Source organism: Syngnathus floridae, chromosome 20 (genome assembly GCF_059516105.1).
Source record: "Syngnathus floridae isolate MCC-2025c chromosome 20, RoL_Sflo_1.0, whole genome shotgun sequence".
Taxonomy (NCBI): domain Eukaryota; kingdom Metazoa; phylum Chordata; class Actinopteri; order Syngnathiformes; family Syngnathidae; genus Syngnathus; species Syngnathus floridae.
In genome coordinates, this window is record NC_142432.1 from 3,995,525 (window position 1) to 4,015,130 (window position 19,606).

At 41.6% G+C, this 19,606-nt stretch overlaps 2 protein-coding genes and 1 long non-coding RNA gene across 5 annotated transcripts; 1 reads left to right on the forward strand and 2 right to left on the reverse strand.

The window, feature by feature from the left end:
• Positions 1 to 154: 154 nt before the first annotated feature.
• On the reverse strand, positions 155 to 14,907 carry arhgap29a (Rho GTPase activating protein 29a). Of its 3 annotated transcripts, XM_088362932.1 has the most exons (23): positions 14,683 to 14,907; positions 13,628 to 13,995; positions 7,648 to 7,791; positions 6,099 to 6,195; positions 5,957 to 6,029; positions 5,814 to 5,874; positions 5,470 to 5,628; positions 4,857 to 4,921; positions 4,662 to 4,772; positions 4,491 to 4,571; positions 4,223 to 4,405; positions 4,012 to 4,149; positions 3,761 to 3,936; positions 3,521 to 3,675; positions 3,294 to 3,407; positions 3,117 to 3,209; positions 2,879 to 3,042; positions 2,624 to 2,812; positions 2,394 to 2,531; positions 2,095 to 2,330; positions 1,718 to 2,033; positions 1,515 to 1,632; positions 155 to 1,444 (listed from the first exon to the last, which is right to left on the reverse strand). In XM_088362932.1, the coding sequence occupies exons 2-23, from the start codon at positions 13,917 to 13,919 to the stop codon at positions 606 to 608; spliced, it is 3,942 nt and encodes a 1,313-aa protein (XP_088219058.1). In that variant the 5' UTR covers positions 13,920 to 13,995; positions 14,683 to 14,907; the 3' UTR covers positions 155 to 605. The 3 variants fall into 3 exon arrangements, with proteins under 3 accessions (XP_088219058.1, XP_088219059.1, XP_088219060.1); XM_088362933.1 differs by lacking the exons at positions 13,628 to 13,995; positions 14,683 to 14,907 and adding an exon at positions 8,163 to 8,310; XM_088362934.1 differs by lacking the exons at positions 7,648 to 7,791; positions 13,628 to 13,995; positions 14,683 to 14,907 and adding an exon at positions 6,750 to 7,359.
• Positions 13,182 to 19,416, forward strand: LOC148380845 (uncharacterized). Its single transcript, XR_015854573.1, has 3 exons — positions 13,182 to 14,009; positions 17,220 to 17,826; positions 18,344 to 19,416. It is a non-coding gene; the product is annotated as an uncharacterized LOC148380845 (long non-coding RNA).
• On the reverse strand, positions 15,376 to 19,577 carry map3k8 (mitogen-activated protein kinase kinase kinase 8). Its single transcript, XM_088362937.1, has 8 exons — positions 19,411 to 19,577; positions 18,654 to 19,023; positions 18,406 to 18,576; positions 17,548 to 17,809; positions 17,322 to 17,428; positions 16,847 to 16,999; positions 16,249 to 16,495; positions 15,376 to 16,016 (listed from the first exon to the last, which is right to left on the reverse strand). The coding sequence occupies exons 2-8, from the start codon at positions 19,005 to 19,007 to the stop codon at positions 15,892 to 15,894; spliced, it is 1,419 nt and encodes a 472-aa protein (XP_088219063.1). The 5' UTR covers positions 19,008 to 19,023; positions 19,411 to 19,577; the 3' UTR covers positions 15,376 to 15,891.
• Between the last annotated feature and the right edge of the window lie 29 nt (positions 19,578 to 19,606).

Here is a 19,606-nt window from a genome sequence, read left to right on the forward strand (position 1 = left end):
CACCAAGCTCGAAAGTCACCATAATAAAAAAAATATTTAAACAACTGAATCCTGTTACAAAAAAAAATATATGAGGCTTAGTTAGACCTATTTTTGTTTCCTCGACGATTCTCAGGGTCACATGTTCAACTAAAATAAAATAATGTTCATATCATTAGCCGCACAGAGCAAGTATGTGTTTAATGCTTGACAGAAAAATGTTAACAAAACTTTTTTTTTCTCTGTGTAACAGTATAAACGAACAGAAAAAGATTCCTGTAGTGATCAAGTGAACCATTTTTGTTCTTTTCAGTGTTATGGCGACATGATCTTCTGTAACTTGTCAAATATACTTGTTGGTATATAAACAGACAGACAGACAATGAGTCTGGAAGAACACTACAAATATTCACATAAAATGCAATTGCACAGTTTAAGAAGAATTATAAATAGTCCAATCTGGTGTCAGTGTAGTGATGGCAGAAAAATACAATTTCTAAAAATGTACACCCTTTTAAGTGCGTTCTCTTTGCTTTTTGGGAAATTCGTTTTCCTTGTCCACTCAGAACCACCAAGTTTGTCTTTTATTGTGTCTCAGACATCTTGACATCCGGTGGCTGGAGATATCACACAAAATGAGCTTCTCGATGTTCAACCTCTGGAAGTTGCCTGGATCTCATTCTCTGGTATAACGGTCTGGTCTGGTTTAGACCCCCGTCTTCTAGATTTGGACTGTGGGACGAGGAGGCGGTGGCCTGCTCTGCCTCTGCGTCCTTCTCAAGAGGCTCGTCCACAGAAACCTCAATCTCCAACTCGTCGTCCTCGTCCTCTTCGTTGTCAGCGCTGTTAGCTAACGTATGGAGTGATTTCGTTCGACTCCCTGATGGAGGCTTATAGAAAGTTCCAGGTGGTGGTTGGAGGGTTCTGGAAGGTCGGTAACCCGTTGAGACTATGTTGTACTTGGTCACGTTTTCCTCCCGTCTTAATATCCTGCCGGCTCTCAATGATGTGCTGTAAGGTCCATTGGGCTGGCTCTTGGAATTTTCCAGAGGCAAGCTTGCATCTTCTGATGAGCTTTCTGGACTGGAAATATTTTTGGTAGTTTTTGACGCAACATCACGGTGCTTATATTGATCGGCCCAAGTCCTACGTAAGGTATGGTTGTTACTAAAGGTGCTCCCGTTGCGTGCTCCGCCTCTCGTCTCACTTTCATCCACCTCTTGGATAGACTGGATGCCTCCTTTTCTATCTTCTTCATGCAAGCTCGTCCAGGTGGGATTCTCGTCATCTTGACTACGACTGCGTTCTACCGGCATGCTGACTGGCCGGGAGGAGAACTTGTTACGGTGCGATCGGAGATTCACCCGAGTCGTATGTGTGACGTGTGGAGAGCGGTTGAGACTTCGCTCGCAGAATTTTGCCCCCTCAATGACCCCATTGCAGACCGCTGAATCCACTTCATCACCTTTAAAAAAATGAATATTTTATCAAATCAATATAAAAATGCTCTTGACGCACAATTCTTTCATACTGACCAGGTTCAAATTCTTTATCTTCATGGTCACCTGCAAGGAGCAGAACTGGGTCCTTATACTCGGGCGACAAGTGATATGGAGGAGTGGAGGAATGTCTCTTCAAATTCTTGGAGCTCAACTGTAATTGGTAGCAGATGATTCACAACATCAGTAAACCAAGTTTATGGTCCAACCATAATATTAATTGCGAAGTCCTGCTTTACCTCCTGGATGTCACCCACAGACTTTGAGTGCCTGCTAAGAAGCTGCTCATTTCCCAAGTCAGGATGGATGAGGTCTAGTGAGGATTGAGAGCAAACCTCTTTGGGCGAGTTGCTTGAAAGAGGACTGAGCGGGGTGTCGAAGATCATGTGGTAGTGTCTGACGAGGAGCTCGACGATGAGCGCCTGATAGGGGTAATCCACCACCGAGGAAAGAGACATGTCGGCATCGGCCTGCCTCGGCTTGATGAGCGTTGGCCCAAAGACGATCCCTAGGTTTCTTGCGGGCATTTTATTTTCTTCAGCTTGTTCTGTCACCCTGAAAAAAAAAGGCTTGTTAGTCTTTAAATGTTTTGATCTTTTAGATAGGAGCAACCTACCGGTGGAGATGTTGGATGAGAAACTGCAATGTCTTGTAGTGAGCAGACGGCAGCTGCCTCAGGATGTCCTTGAGTTTGAAGAGGATTCGGTTGAGCTCCACGCCGACCTGAGCTGGCGTGACTGGAGAGGAGCTGAGGCGAAATGCCTCCAAATCTTCCGCAATTCCTCTTTGGCTTTCTTTGGCCAAACCGATAAGCTCGTTGTAGTAGCGGAAGAGGATGAGTGGTTCTGGAAGCTGAAGATCATCAAGGTCAAACAAAAGGAGAAATTTTATGTTAAGTGTGAAACATAAGCTTACCTGTCTAAGGTAGAGTTTGAGAACATTGCTGATGTCGTGGGGGTAATGGTCGGACAACTCAACCAAGTCCTTGCCATTCTCAAACGCTTGACACAGTTTTTCCACGCGTGATTTGGCGCCGTTCAGACGGTAGATACCCTTTTGCAGTCCAAAATATTTGCCATTAAGATCCAAAGAATTTTGAAAAAAAACAAAACTGATTATCTAATAAATGTTTTTTCTGTAGATACCTTCATATCGAGAGCTCTGGTCTCGATTTCCGACGTGCATTTGCGTATGATGAAGGGGATGCCATCGTGGCTGTTTTTTGCAATCTGCATGAAGTCGACGCCAAAGAGGTGAAGCTTCCTCTGAAGCTTCTTATGGCCACACTGAATGGCCAAGGTCTCCAGGCACTTCTTATGGCAAGCTAACGAACACTGGCCCCACGTAGAAATGTTAACTCGAGATTCCAAAAGTGGAAAAGAAAGAAGAAAACAATTTACCTCTTCACACTCTGCTCCTTGAAACACCACCAGCCCATCACACTCTCGACATTTGGAGAGCGCTCGGAGTTTTCTCAACTTGTGCGTTTGAGCAGCTTTGGACATTTGTGTGTTTCGAAAAAAACGTGGAGAGCTGGCGACTTCGTTTAAAAGATCGCTTAGACCTGAAATGAATGCGATGTATAATTGAGTACAAAAAAAGCAAACTCAGCATTTGAGATTGTTTTGCTTGGCATACCATTATCAGAAGGAGAGTTGGGTTCATCCAGGTCATCAGCAGATGACATGGTGCCAGTCGAGGGAGATCTGGGTAATCTCCTCTTGAAGTCTCCTGAATAGACACCAAGTTAAATCCACATTTGTGCAGTCTAAACAAAATTTCCATCCTTCTGGTGGTGCCAATGAAATGCTTCACCTGGGCTGGCAGTGGGCGAGTCCATGGATCGGGACTCGCTGCTCCCTCCTACACTTTCCGAGTCGCTACACGTTCCTCCTCCTTGACTTGAATTGCACGAACGAATCCGAAGTGCTGCGTATAAAAAGAAAAATGAGTCATCTGACGTCAGTTTACCCACGGTAGTAAAACACTGACTCATTATGATGACTAACTTAATGAAACTATTTCTGCAGGATTTGAAATACCTTGGAGGTCAGTGTTATTGTTAGCGCGGCGCTCTGCAATCTTGGCTTGTCGGGTGGACCCGTCCTCATCGAGGAGGTCCGATGTCAAGGATCCTTGTGACAAGTTACTGAAGGATGAGTGACTGCCACTTTGTATGTGCTGGGTGAGAGGAAATCTGCCAGAGGAGCAAGAACATCTGTCCTGAGTCCGAAAAAGACGGTAATACTAGAAATGGTCCGGAATCTTAGACCATGTCTCACCCTGTGCTTGATGAAAAAGCTGAATCCAGATATTGCGACTCAGGGGACAAATTCCGGACGAACTCAACATAGCGAAGCCCGGGCTCATACAGTTTGGCATTTTCACAAAGACTCTGGTGGTTGACGGGAAGTGATACCACCTGAGCCTGCTGGAGGTGGAACCAATTGACCGTGACCTTGAAGAGACAATTTCATTCTGTTAGGTGTTCATCGGATCAGATTCCACTCACGACTGAGATATTTCGACGTACAGCTTTGAGAGTGAGATCGCATTGGAAAACCATCTTTCGGAGCTGAGTGATGATGTCGTTCTTGGTTTTGGCTAGACCGGCTTTTTTGTCCTCAACATCAATTTGACACGCTTTGGAGTGTACCCTTGCCTCCTCAGCCTGTAACAAAAAAAAAAAATGGAAGGATTATCAATTCGGTAAATGATATCAGGGGATTTAAATGCTGCAGTACCTTCTGGAGGGCGTCATCTTCCAACCTCCGGCGCTTTTCTAGTTGTTTAGCAGCCGTTGCTCCTCCCACTCCTCCGATCTGCTCGCCCTCCAAGCGGCTGGTAGAAACTTTAGCCTTTTCGTACTCTTCTTGACGCTGATCCTGCAGCATCCGTGCCTTTTTCAGAGCGCTCTCCGCCTCGTGCTTGTAATACAAAAAAAATTAAAATGATTAAAATCTCACCTTAATTACTGTTCCTGTAAATTCTTTAACAATATAGAATAATTACCATTTTTTTTAGCTCTCTCTGCCACCGCTCCTTCATTTCTTTGCGTAGTTTGTCCAATTCATTTTTTCGGGTTATTAGCGGCTTGATTTAAAAAAAGAAGAAAAAAGCAGCAGATACAATGTTAGTATTGTTGTGTTTATTATCCAGCTAATATTTGGTTTGTAAAATTACCTGCATAAATTTGTTGCTTTGGAGCACTGCTGTGGTGTTAAGTACAAGTTTGCTGTATTCAATATCATTTTTGAAAGCTGCCATGTAGATGTCACGGAACGGCATGAATTGCTTGAGCAGAAAGAACAGACAAGTTTATAAAACAAAACTAAAATCACAGCGCGTCTAAATATAAACATCAAATTCTTAAATCACCTGATGACTTGCAAGGGCGTTTGCAGATTCAGCCATTTTGTTGTAGCTCTTTGCCAACTCCATATCTGGTAACAATATAAATAAATCCCTCTGATTTAATTATAAAAACGTTTTGAATAGAAAAACAGGAAAGCCAACAAAGACACTGACTTTACATAAAGTCAAGCAATGTCCTTGAGTCATTATCGAATAAACCATTAGCCACAGAGGATGTGTTCAATAAACATTTTGTCCTGATAACACATTGTGCCAATTTACAGAAGGCCCTGTGTCACCATCCTGACTGTGGGAATGACTAAGGAAGACAGTGAAACCATTCATTAACCATCGAGCAGAATACCAGTTCACACACTGGATTCTCAGCTTTGAACATGCGAGACTAGCTCAGGTGAAAAAAAATATCCCTGGAAATTTCCATCAAATTTCTCTTCCAATTAAAAAACAAAAAGTCCAACATGTGCTCCTCTGGTTATTAGAAAAAAAACGTTATTTCCTTAACCTCTTAATACATGACTATCTTGCAACTTATGACTTATCTTGCTACTTAATACACATGAAAGGTCGCTACGGCAACATAAAACACCCGATACGACCCATGCAAACCTTGACTCACCCATATTAAGACGTTTCTCCACCCACCCCAGCACTTCTTTGGTGTATTTGGACCAGGCCTTGGAGTAGCGTAGTGCTGACTCCACCCCGTTGTCCTGCTGCTGGAGCGTCCGATCCACTTCTTCGCCCCGAAATGCTGGGCCTGTTACAATCACAGGAACTGCACGAGGAAGATTGTAAAAAGTTGGACTTTGTATTTGTACCATTTGAAGATATTTATATTCAAATGATATGTACAAATTAGTTTGACCAATAAAAATACTTCCCCCTCCCCCCACTTTTTCCGCCCAATTGTTAGAGTGCAAAATCAAAATACATTCTGTCAAAGGGAGCAGACTATCTTACCTGGCGGATCATCTTTCTCAGAGCCGGATCCTCCAGATTCCACAGGCAGGTTGTCAAAAGACTGAAAGCAAATGAAAAAAACCACAACAACAAGATAAAGGAACAATGTTTTAGACCAAGTTATTATTCTGCACACCGCTTACCCTGCCCGTCTGAGTTAGGGGGAGCCCTAACACTGATCCATTCTCTACATCTCCCATAAGGAACTCAGACACTCTGGAGAGAAAAAAAAATCAAATTCAGAATACATTTTGATGCCGAAAAGTCGCTTATCGTGATACCTACACATTGCCAACGGTGAATGCCAATTGCTCGGTTGCAATGTCGATGTCTCTCAAAAGATTCTTCTTGTTCTCTTCGTTCACCTCTTCCAAATTGACTCCTATCAAATGGAGATGAGTTGAAGTCAAGCTTCCTGTCCTAATATCAGTTCAGTACATTGGTGACATCCTGCACGGGTTCAATATGCATAATATAGAATTGTCAAGTCCACCACAATTATCCAAAACAACCTTGTATGTTCTGAAAGGATAAGCAAAGATTCCAAGTGTATATAAACGGGCCGTAATCGGCAAATCCAGTAGTTTCCTGCTTCGAGTCAAAACACGGTGATGACTGAAGACAGAATAGGGGAAAGAAAAGCACCAATGTAAAAATGCTTGTAATCAGTCTTCACAATTACCTTCCTGTTCTGGACTGTGCAGAGAAAAAATAGACTCGGTAAATCAGTGCTGTTGAGGAAACGTCTTTCTTTACGTTGGAACAATGAAGATTTCAAAGAACTCAAGGTACTACTTTTATTTTCTGAGGTTTCTTCAATTAGTAAGTTGGAACAATAGGCACTTCCTCAATACTATACTTCACACAAAAACAGTTTAGTATCAACGATTTGTCAAAGACACCTGCACTTTTAAAAAAAAAGCTAAGAATACCTACCTGCAAAGTATTTCCAAACTCGGTCCTATTCAACAGGCAATTTTATCACTGAAATAAAATTCTTTGGTCATATTATCCTCAATCAGGCAAAATTGAGTTCAGGATTTAAAAAAAAAAAAAGAAATCCAAAGGGAAAGTTAGATTGATCTGACTTAATGGACAATGATCCGTAAGGTCCTGGGAACACGGCGGCGGCGTTATCACCGTTCAAAGCATGCAACTAACTCACTTATGTGCTTACATGGCCTCTGCTTGTGTCCAACCCCTAACCCCTCAACAGGACATCCTGAGCCTTGTTGGAATACAATGCCAGCGCTCACACAGGCCCCAACCAGTGGTCCAAATGCGGAAGTTACATCATTGAGAAAAAATGGTATTGTTTCAATGGAAAAGCACAACACAAAACTCGGGCTAGTATTTTTACCATCAACACATATGAAAGGCCGCCTTGTTTGTATAGCAATTTTATAAATAATACGCCAAACGGTTGGGCCTGCCAGGGTGTTGGCCATTTTAAGAATTAAGATCCTTTTACTAAATTATTTCGAAGAGAATGAAGAACAGAATAAGGATTGTCTCGTGCCTAAAGCCGTCCATTATTCCGAAACGCTTTATCAATGTCAAAGTCTGCTTTATTGTCAATTTCTTCACATATTATATTATATTATATTATATTATTATATTATATTGGTCCGGGGACCATCTTGTGCTCCAAGCTGACGCTTTCAAAGCATTTGTGTGAAATAAAAAAAAATTAAAAAATCTCTTACAAGAGCTTTGATTATGGAATAACAACTGCTTTCATGTTAACCAAAATTGTGGCATGGAGAAACAAGAGCAGCGAAAACGGTTATGCCTAGCTGACTTTTCCCATTTTTGTTTTGCAAACATTTTCTACCTTTCACTGTACTGATGAGCGTCCCAGCTGAACTCAGGATATCAAGTGAGTTGAGGCTGCGGTGTTTGCTGATGAGATTCGAAAGGACCGCCAGCATCTCCCTTAGACGATCATGGACTGCCTTGTGGAGGCAGGCTTGGTTCTCTGTGAAATCACAAAATTTGATTTTAACAACCTTTATGATGCTACCGACTATTAAAAACAAAAATTGGCCTTATTTGAATATCAGCCCAGGCCCTCCCCACTCGGAAAAGTCGATCAAGCGCCAAGAGAATTACAAATCTCCCATTACAAATAGTGGAACCATTCTGCCAACAGGATCACTAGATTACATTCCGCCTTTGCTGCTTTAAAGGGTGGCCATGGTAGCCATGTCAGACGACGACCATCCATTCACAGCAGTTGCGCTCGACACTAAAGCACTCAATGGTCTGTCTAGGCAACAAGGCCATAAAGCAAGGCTGGCATTGGGATTGCACTCGGTCGGCTGTGTAACCTACATAGAGAAGTCGTACCTGAGAGCCAAGTGCATAAAGACCCATGACCTATTGCGACCTTACTACAATTGGAAGTTTGCAAGTCGGTTAATCAGAAGCTCCTTTTTAAACAGAAATGATGAGGTGAGAAAGTGAAAAACACAGACTGTGATAAGGGTGGGAATTGATGTTCTGACTCAAAGTGAGCGAGCAAAGAGAACAAAGCGGATGTTTGTATCAAAGACAAATGTAGTTTGTTGATAATTTTGAAAATAATAAAAGCTAACAACATCGGTGTTGCGCAATAATGGGTGCTTTGCTTACTGTCCACTTTTACCCCTCAGACAAAACCAGTGACAGCCAAAGCCACATTGGCGCTGATGATCACCCCCCTGGATTACCTCTTCATGGAGAAGGGGATCAGAAAGACTTTAGCTGTCGCCCATTTTTCCTTTTATTCATTAGCTCTTTTTTGGGAGTGGGACAAACAGCGGGGCTAATGCAGCTGGGTTTTGCATGGACATATTGACAATGCTTGCTGGGGTGATCCAAAAAATCAAGCCAGCTAAACAGTACGGCGCAAGTTCCCGGTAGAAGGTAACCCGGTTTTACAAAAACAACAACAACAAAAATACAAAACAAAAGAAGGTGCTGTGGCATCAAAGACAAAATATTTTGAAATCATTCCAGTTTGGACGGAAAAAATTTAGAAGACATTTTCATTTCACTTCACAGGCAATACAATAATAATAATAATAATAATAATAAAAATAAAAAAAAATAATAATAACTTTCCAAGCAGATATTCCTGTGTTCTAAGTTCACTACAAAACCTTAAAAAAAAAAAAAAAAAAAGAAGCTGGCATGACTCCTAAAACCAGCCACTTCAAATTTCAAATGGAAAAAAAACGAACTGCTTGCAGCCAATGATTTGCTCTGGCCAAAAGCTTCACCGCAGGACCTTTAGATACTCCTTCCCCATAGCAACCATTTTCATTCATCTTCATCACATGTCATGCACAGCTTCTTCAGCTGCTGAGAAACTGGTAGATTTTAATGACAAAAGCTTCTTTCCTTTTTGTTTTAACTGCCCAACTAGCATGCTTAGATTAAAGTCACCAAAAAAACGGGTTTTGGTGGATTTTGGCATCCCCAAAAAGTCCGATGTTGCAATTCAAATATTTATATGTTCTTGGCTGGATATACGCACGTGTGCGGGACAAAGTTTCAAAGTTTCTAACAAGTTGCTTCAACCCTTAGTTATTTAAAATCCCCACTCATTATCTTTTTTGATGGGTCAAATAAACAGCATATCTCAAATCCTCCTGCTCCAGGCTTTATGACCCATTCATTGAATTAATTCCTTACTATAGAAGGCATAAACTGAAAGGTTTTATTACAGACAACCCTAAAGCTTGAATGCCCCACAAGATAGAAGGGCTTCCTTTAATAGTCCCATGGGCCATCTTAAATTGAGGCTAATTAGCAAGACATTATGGCACAGCAAGACACCCCTAGTAAAAAAGACTGATTATTTAACCCCAAAAAGTGAGAACCACAAAGCATACCCAACTTGTTCCCACCAGGAAGACTCTGTTTAAGGCATACTGTATCTGACAAACACAAATTTAGACTCGGCAGCTGTAGTCTCGGTTTTAAGAGAGCACGTAAAGTTTAAAGAGAGGTTCTGGGAAGATCTTTCTGTCCACAGTCCACAGGGAAAACCAAGGAGTAAAAAAAATCAGTATTGTCCCTGGGGTCGCTAGCAAACAGGGGGTTAGGTCATCTCATGGACTTGACCGCACGAAGCGTTTATGAAACAGTAAATTGCGACGCCGGCCTTTTAGGTTTGGAAGGAAAGGATGATCGGGGTGTGTGAGTGTGTCAGTCTTTGTGCGTGGTGGGAGGATGGTAAGGAATGACAGGGGAGGAGTCGCGGCCGGTATGGGAGGGAGGGAAAATATGAAAGGAGAAGGGGGTTGTGTATTATTTGGGCTCGTTCTCAGCCTTTGGGGATTTGTCCCAACTTTACCCCTTGCGCGGCACATCCCCGCGACCAGAGAAGGAGTGAGAGACATTCCAGTGCATAATAAGGCCTGCTGAATGAAAGCTATGGAGGGATCAGACCTTGAGCCTGATGAGAAGGAGGCCGCGGATCAGGAGCTCCTCGTAAGGCTGCCAGAAACACATTGCCAGGCTTTTACTTCATTAGCGTCATGGAAACACAACATTCCAGCCTCTTGTTTGGGTCGTGGGGATGCAGCAAGGGGGCAGGAGGGAGCCATAATGAAAACATTGTCACCATCAAAATGACACCATAATCGTAGAACATTCCAAAATCTGCTGATTTTCCGTTGAAATGTTTACACCGCAGATGAACGTATCCAGCTAAATATTGTCTGGATTATATTATTATAGGAGTCAAGCACATAAAGAAGGACGGAATTCGTATGACCTGGCAACATTCCATTCACTGTGCTCAATTATGCATCGCAAATCATAAGTAATGTATTATTTATGGTTCAAAACACATGCAAGAGGACAGGGAGGGTGGAGAAATCACTAAAAATGTCACAACTAACCAAGACCCAAAGATAACACTTTGATACCCCCCCCCCTCTCTAAAAGCTGGCATTCCAACTATGCTCTCTGCTTTCTTTAAGAAAAACACCGATCCCCCCCCCGTGCAACCTTGATCTGGCAGCCAAACTGCTCAAGCTTTAGCGCTAAAAGCTTGTTCTCCACAATGTGTATTGTACGCAAAGGAACATCAACGGGCCAGGAAGAGAAGACGGCTCCTTTTTTTAGTGCACCTGTCAATGGATATAAGAGAGCGAATGGCAACACAAAGGGAGGCTATTTGGATTTACTGTCATCCTGATGGTGGCTCAATGGGCTTTGTGAACTTGAAAGTCTCAAAGAATCGAAGTCAAATTTGACTTGAAGTATTCTCCATCTTGAAGCAGTTGTGAGTTGAATTAACCCTGTGGCGCTTCATATATTGTGACATGTTTAAAAAGACAGATTAAGAAAACCTTAGACATTAATCCCCCCACCCTCCAAAAATCCCATTCAAGCATAGCATCCGAAATATAAGAGCAAGAAGCAATTAAGGTAATGTCATAAATCCTTTAGGCAGCTTAGTTAGCACTATCTGAGAAGCATCCAAGGAAATAAAAAGTATCTCGATCTGTAGGCATAGTATTTTTTTGTTCTGGTCCACATTCGAAAGTACATTTTGGATGATTTACACTGGCTTTAAATACACACACATTAGAAGAACCATAAAAGGAACTTTTTTGGAAGCAAGAAGCTTGCTTGTAGTACTTTACAGCCGATCCCACAAAACCCAGCGGGATCGACTGTCTAAACACACGAGAGAGTTAGAGCCTTTAAAGAAAGTCTGGAATGGTTGGTAAAATCTCCAAGTAGGGCTAATTTGGCATCCAAATCACTGAAAATATTTTTAGACTTTCCCTGAGCACCAACCTTAGAGTTTCCCAGCACCATATAACCAAATCAAGACTAACCCAAAAACTATTCCAGACAATTAAAAGCTATTATTCACCTTGTCGCCTTTATGTGTGTACCTTGGTATTACGCAACACCTGAGGTAAGCTTTTCGCATAGATAATGATTAGCTAAAGATTCCTCGTGACTCAGAGCAAATAGTTGAGTTGACATAGGGGCAGGGTGAGTCATGCACATACTGTACACTGACAAATACCGACTTTACTCATTTTAAAAGAACACTCATCCGTCCTGTATGTCTTTTTCACGGTATTCCAAAGTTGCCGTGTCATTGGCAGGATTTCTCTGTACTTCCTACTCGGTAACAACACCCAGCTATCAACTTTCCATTGTCGACGCTGACTCGTTCACTTTTTATGCTTGTGCGGCTGACACGAAAATTCATTCCGCTTGGCAGCGCAAACACCGATGACACACCTGTTATTAAATCAAGCAGCGTGCGAGACAACACACCCTGAAAACTCTCCTCCTGCACTGATTTGAAAATAAAATCTCGTTTGGTTAAGCCAGGGCCAAATGTTTGCTTCTCTAATATGATGGAGTGCTTTGGAGTGTCTATTCATAATACAAAAGGGCCAGAGAGACCACCCCCATAGCTCATATGGTCTCATGATGTCCTCTGTGACCCTAATGGGGACTAACCTCTAAATAATAATCCCCTCCAATTACTGACATGCCCTTCACAAGTGCGCAGTCGACGAGGTCACAACCCAACAAAAGATTGTAAATATCTGACGGTGGGCAATTCTACGACGTTGACCTGACACTAGTTGAATCACGTAAACAACTTCTGAAGACGTGTGTGTGTGTGCGTCATTGGCCACGGCAGTAAGAACCATCTAAGGAAGTACGACCAGTCAAAATAAATCTAATTTGGAAGACTCGGCTGAGGAAACCCCATGGGGATGGTTCCTACAGGCCAGTTATTCCAGACTTGGGAAAGTAGCCATTTGTGAAAAAAAAACACGGCCGCTTTGGAGTGCGGGGATGCCGCCAGGGACGATGGGTGACGTCATTGACTGCGAATTTAGCTGCAAAGGAGACCCAAAGGGCGAGGGGGGTTGTTTTAGTCACTTTCAGTGAGTGACCACAGCAATGAAAGGTTTGAACTTTGGTGATGCAGATGCGGACAATACGGTCATAAATTAAAGAAGGGTTTAAATCACTTCTAATCACAATCCAAGTCAGTGACTCCAAGTATCCATGCTAAACCGAAACAATGACACCTAGGATATGTCGAGGAAGAAACAATAAGAACCTTTGAGAGTTGTTGTTTTTTTTTCAGGCAAATTGGACTATTTACGGCTTTCCTCAAAAGTGGAGGGTTTTGTTTTCAACTTCCGAATCAGGCTCTCAAATTGGTCTTTTCCTGTATTTAACTAAAACAAGCCCTAATGGGGAGACTCAAGTCACATGTTGGAATCTACTATAGTGATCGCATCCGCATAACTGTGCTGTTTACTGAACATGTTGGCTTATGCAATCAACTTTTGGAGTCTGAAAGATTAATTCATTTTGACAGTGCATTGAAAATCATTTTATGACATTATTTTCTTTCTTGTAGCATTGCAGATTAGATTTTGGGAACCCCCACCCATACTTTGCCGTAATCATATTATGAAGCATAAAACAATCATGAACCGGTTTCTTTGAGTTGAGCTAAAAGGGTTTGTCACGTTTGTCAGCTAATCTAGTTATATTTTGTTTGACTAATGTTTCCTTGACGGTGAGAGGATTGATACAGCATAATATTTAAATGGACATCAAGTGAAAGTATTTTTTTTCTGCGTGGAAAAATGCGTTAGTCACATGATCCTTTATTCACTGTGCTTGGTCAGCAGCACATTTCATTGTGTTGTTTGCCACTAAGAGAGCAATAACCTGCAACTAAAAGAGAGATAAGGAAAGTTAGGTGTCCCAGCAACCAAGGCCACAAAAAAAGGTCATATTAAAGACAAAATTCCCAAACGTACCTCCGGAGGAATAAACTCCTCTGAATTGGAGCATGACATCAGCAAATTTGCGTACATCCGTGACCAACTGCAGGATGTAGTTTGGGTCTGAGGTGAGGCTTTCCAGGTTGGGCGAGTGCATTGGGCGACCCTTGGAGACTTTATCCGACATAGAGGAGTTGGAAGTGACAGTGTTCAAGCTGGAGCTGGAAAATTGAGACATGGTCTGAGAGAGTTTGCTTCCTCCTCCGCTGCTACCACCGCCACCTCCGGATCCTCCGCCGGTACTATGACCCAGCATGGCGGCAAGCATGCTTTCCTGGCCCTGTGGCCTTTAAGGCTACTCAGGTCTCAATCCGAACACAGACCTGCCTTAAGAATGAAGGGTGCTGCAAAACAAGAGGCGAGTGTTACAATAGTCAACAATATTGTCTCATTATAATAACAAAAACAAAACCTGCATGGTGTCTAATTGTTTTTATCAACAACAAGAACATTAACTGGAATAGAGCACAAGTGCTGCTTATGCGAGCTCAAAAGTTCAAGAGCTGTGACAAAAATGCTGTCAGTCGTGTTTCTGATATACTAAATACAAATATTTACAGTCATACCATTTAAATAGTCTCTGACAACACCGCCAAACAAATCTGAACACGTTTTAGAGAATCTGCTTTATTTGTTTGAACTCTTCAAATTGTGCAAGCTTACTTTTATGCGGTGTTTAGATTTGCTGACGCGTTGACAAAAGACGCACCGCTTGTAAACAACGCAAAGTTAAATGCCTCAGTGTTGCGGTTTTTTTTGTACCGCAAAAGGTTTTGTCACTTTTCGGGGATGAACGATGAGGGATATTCAAATAAAATGCATTATCTGTTTTTAAAACATTGCTCGTCCGTGCGTAAATGGGGTTAAAACAATTTTACGCACTATACCGTCAATAAAACAAATAGTAGTAGCGGTGGAATTTCTCTTGCGTGCAAAGCGCAAACAAAAAACAGTAATTATGTTGCATTTGCAAAATAATACTTTGCGTTTTTTGATGAACTACTTTAGATTTATTATACATGCATACGAACCCGATGCAGAATCCTGAAACATTCCTTCTGGTGAGGGTCCAAACGCAAAAAGACGGTCCAATGGGGTTAGTTATATTTGAATAAGACCCAAAACAAAACAAAAAACATAGTCCACAGGAAGCGACGCTATTCGTATGTGCCGGTCTGGTTCTCCTTGTTGGAGTTTTACTTGAGCGACTTGCTTGCCTCCCCCTTTTACTAGTGACGTTATCTTGACCGAGTATGCGCGTGTCTGTCTGTTTATGCGCGCACGCTTCTCCTTTAACAACAGGTGCTTGGTTATAAATTGTCAAGATAAATGTAAGAGAATATTAAGATCCTCTTATGATTTTCATAATAAATCTGACAGTTATGTCCCATGACTGCATATAATAGAGTAGAATATTCAAATCTACAGTTTTATTATAAGGCCAATTTGAAAATGAAGTATTATTGTACACAGTTTTAGTTGGCACTGCTCTGCTCCAGAATTATATTTCTGGATACAGACAATTAATATTTTCAAACTTGTATTGAAAATATTGCTGCGGCAACGCCAAGTGGTTGAACGCAGAAATGCATTTGACTTGAGCGCCATCTAACGGTAATAGTGTAACAATGCATTTATTAAACGTCATGATGTTGTCATGAGATTTTGGTTCATCGTGTCGCGTCTGTACAGATGCATAAATTTTAAGGAATGAAAGCGAAACATGCTGAATACTTCAATTTATTTAAAAAAAACAGAATCGGTCATCTCACAGGATGTACAATACACAAAATGGGCATCACAAGATTGCTATTTATATTCCACAGGAATTAAATTGAGGAAGTCCATGAAGAACTAAATGAGTCATGACTCCAGAGTGTGCACATACTTGGAAAAAAAATACTACAGAGAGACTATAGGGCAAAAACATTTCAAGACAAGCCATTAAAATTACAACTTACTAAATGACAACAACAATTCATGCACATCGTTATAAATGTGTCTCATCCAAATACTGTCCTGCAGTGCAGTGAGTCACACAAGACATCTCCATCTCGAAGGATTAGCTAATTAGTCATCGGGTGTCTTGTACACAGGTCATCAGTGAGCCGTGTCCCTTCTAGCAGTAGCCTCTGACAAAAAGCGCTGGTCCGCATCAATGAAACCGAACAATTACAGAAGATTTTTTGTATATTATTAGGTGGCCTAAAACAAAGGTCACCCACATATATAAACAAATGTTAGCTATATTCTGAAGTAGGTGGCCCAGTCATCAGTGGGCAATAACCAGACAAGGCTCCAAGGTCGAGGTACAAGGATCCGTTCCTTTTCGGGGGGCTAGAGCCTTCAGCATAGAGTGAAGAGTCTGTAAGGAAAACTTGAATTAATATATATAAGCAGAAAATAATTACCGTAAATTTCTGACTATAATCCGTGACTTTTTTGCAAATTTTGAACCCTGAATTACAAGTTTTAGCTGGTGCAGCTTATAGTCCGATGCGGCTTATAGTCTGAAAATTACGGTAGTAAAAAATGGGCTTTTAATAACAGCCGGTGATATTTATCGAATCACTACTACGTGATACCATTTAAAGTACCTTGTGTGGTGTCGTCTTGCTGGTTTTGCTGGCACAACATGGCATGGTTGGCCTCCTCCAGAGCTGAGTCGAGACTCCAGCATCGAGGCTGGTCCTCTTTGGGCGGGTTGATGGCTTCATCCTTCAGCAGGTCCGATGCCGAGCTCCTAAGAGTCGGGTTCTTCTCCAGAGCCCGTTCCAGGAACGAGCGCATGGTCAGGCTACAGTTGTCTGCTATGTCCTCCAGGGGGGGTGCTTGCTTGTGGATCTAAGAGAGCAAGAAATGAAGTCATCAGTCAAGGCTTGCAAAAACAACTACAAAGCAGTGACCCAGATTTTGTTTTCCGAGTGATGCTGTTAGTTACAACTTGTTAAACCGACTGAAAAGCGAGGTGAGATGATTAACCGTCGTTTCACTGAATCACACTGCTTCCGTATTTTCTGTCAACAGTTTCGAGAGGAAGTGAGTAACTGAGTCACATTCAAAAGATCAGATCAGTTTCTTTGAAACTAACCATGTGGAATGGAAAACAGATGTGGGCAAATATGTCACATATGGTGACATTAGGATATTCCTTGAGGCATGAATATCTAAAAAAAAATAAAAATAAATACATACAATGTAGAGGTATGATGGATAGGCCGTGCGTGGATATCTTTGAACCCAGGGGGGGTTGCCAGTCTGCATGTGAATGATTGTTGATCCCAGGCTGTAGATATCTGTTTTGGTATCATGTCCACGACACAAAACCAGCTCTGGACTCATGTACATCTGAATAAAATAAAAGTTACATTTGAAGGACACCAGAATAAAGCTGCATGAACACACACAAAAAAAAAGTGACTAAAGTGGTGCGTCAACGTGATCGGGCATGGCAAGTAAACAGTAGTAGCTTGTCTCTGTGCTGGAAATTCCAGTCTGCTGTGTAATTTTGGCTTGAGCTAAAAAATGTGTCTGTGAGCATTGCTGATTCATTTTTTTTTTTTACCAGGAGCGTGCTTTGGGACTTTCCACTAAGAAAGCTACGAGGAGAACTGGATCTTTTCTGTTGTCTAACAGAATGTAAACTCGGCCTTTGTTTTTGTTTTTTTACCTCGGTTCCTCTCAGATCTCTTGGAATGTAGACGTCCTCTGTCATTTGCACGGTCAGGCCAAAGTCTACCAGGACAGCTTTGTCTGACATCAGGACAATGTTACTGGCTAAAGAGAGAAAACATAATAAATGCATATTTTGAAACCTTCTGTATCAACATAAATCAGAATTTATATTTAGAACTAAACCTCTTTTAAACTGTCAACAGGTCATTTTTTTCTCTTACGTTTGATGTCGTGATGGATGACGTTATGCGAGTGCAGATACTCCAGAGCCCGAAGGATATGCTTGGTCACCCAAATAATCTCAAACTCCCTCATTGGCCCACAGCTGTCTATCATCTCGAGAACCGAGCCGCCCTCGCCGGCCTCCATGAAGAGATGCACGTTCTGCTCCCACAGCACTGCCCCGTAGAGTTGGGCGATGTTTTCATGGCAGAAGCGGGCCTGGAACTCGATTTCGGCCCCTCGAAAGTTCTCCATGGGAATCTTTCAAAAACAATGTGGTGATACTCTTTAATTCATTAGCAAGAATATATTTTGTTTTTTGCTTCACTTTGTATAATCAGCAAAGAACACTGCCACTTTTTAAAATAGTTTTCTGTGTGTATACATTTTTTATATTATTTTTTTGAGTAAGTACATAAAGCACGAGGCCTCATATTGTTTACTAGACAGCTGGTCAATCACTGAATCATAAAGACACGATATTGCCTAACATTATGAGTTGATGGCCAGGAAATTATTGCCAAAGTAAATATTAGTGCCAGTAAGCAGTCGCGTCAGTATCGGCTGTGTGTGCGCACAAAATCAGCAACCATATCTAACGAGGAAAGCCCGGGTTGTACATTTTTTCCTCGTGAGGTGAATGAATATACATGTGCACGAGTACTAAATCTAAAAGTTCAACAATTATTCTGATGCTGTGTCACAAAAGCTCAGTTAACTTGTGTAACTATTTCCACTGCTCATTTTGCGGTATTGGCTGTTTTTCAAATAACTTTGTTCCTCTTTTGCTTTCAGAGACAGCAAAAACATGTTGACATGTTGAAAAAAAATTCCACATTCTTCCCAGCAGGACGTACCAGTTTACAAGCCATTCTTTTCCGGGTTGTGATGTCCTGAGCCAAGTGAACTTTCCCAAAGGAACCCTCGGGTATGAGGTCAGAGCCACGGTTTTTGTAGGACAGTTGCCAGGGAAACAGGAGCACATCCTTGTTGATCTTATAACGTCCATTCTTTACAACCATATCATTCTGTAAATAAAGTAGATATTTTTTAATGGAATGCATATTTAGCTGAGGCAGTTAAGATGATATCGAGATAAACTGACTTTATTTAGTAGGACGCCCATCTCCTCAGTCAGGTGCTGCAGTGCTGCTGCTTGCATGTTGGAGAGAAGATTGACAAAGGACAGAAGGTCTGACACTGTCCCGTGCTGGACACTTCCATCCCCATCACTGTAGTCCTCCTGCGACTCCCGACTCACAAACTTTCCAATCTCCTCATTCCCATCCATTTCAACAGGGGACAAACTTTCAGCTTCTGACAATAAGCCACCTTCCTCCTCTTCTTCTTTGTCAAGTTGGTAGAGCGTCTCTGCAGCGTTGATGATGTCCTCAATATTCATATGTGCCAATAGCAGTTCTATGTGGTTATCATAACTGGACTCCATTTTTGTTTGCATGGATTTGTCCCACTCACTGTAACATAAAAAAACAACAATCTGTGTAGAATACCGTAAATCCGTTGATAACTAAAATCATATTCTCACACGTGTTAGTGTAATAGTGAATGTTTTTTTTCCTCAAGTGCAACTCCCTGAAAGAGCACCGAAATGTAAAGGACACAAATAAATATATTTAAATGATATATTTGGATAAATGCGCACCTCGACAGTAACCGGGAAGCAGCGTGTCTCAAACAACTAGATGACTTTTATTTGCGACAGCCAAAATACAAATACATGAAAAATCACTGATATTTACATGTATAAATGTCAACAAATTGATTATAACGTTTAAGTGACTAACTACATTAATAAATAACATATATTGTAAATTGAATTAATTGAATAAAAGTGTCATTACCGTTGATATCAAGAGCGACTTCTTTCCATAAGTGCGTCAGTTGCGTCCACCTAAGAGACTGGCTGATGTTTTCCAATCTGCTGATCTAGAAGAGGAACTACCCAGTGGAAATGTTGCGCATGTTTTTCAGTCTAAACGTCAGACGGGCATGCTTTGTGTTTCGTTTTCACTATTTGCATCTGACCCAAAAAATAAG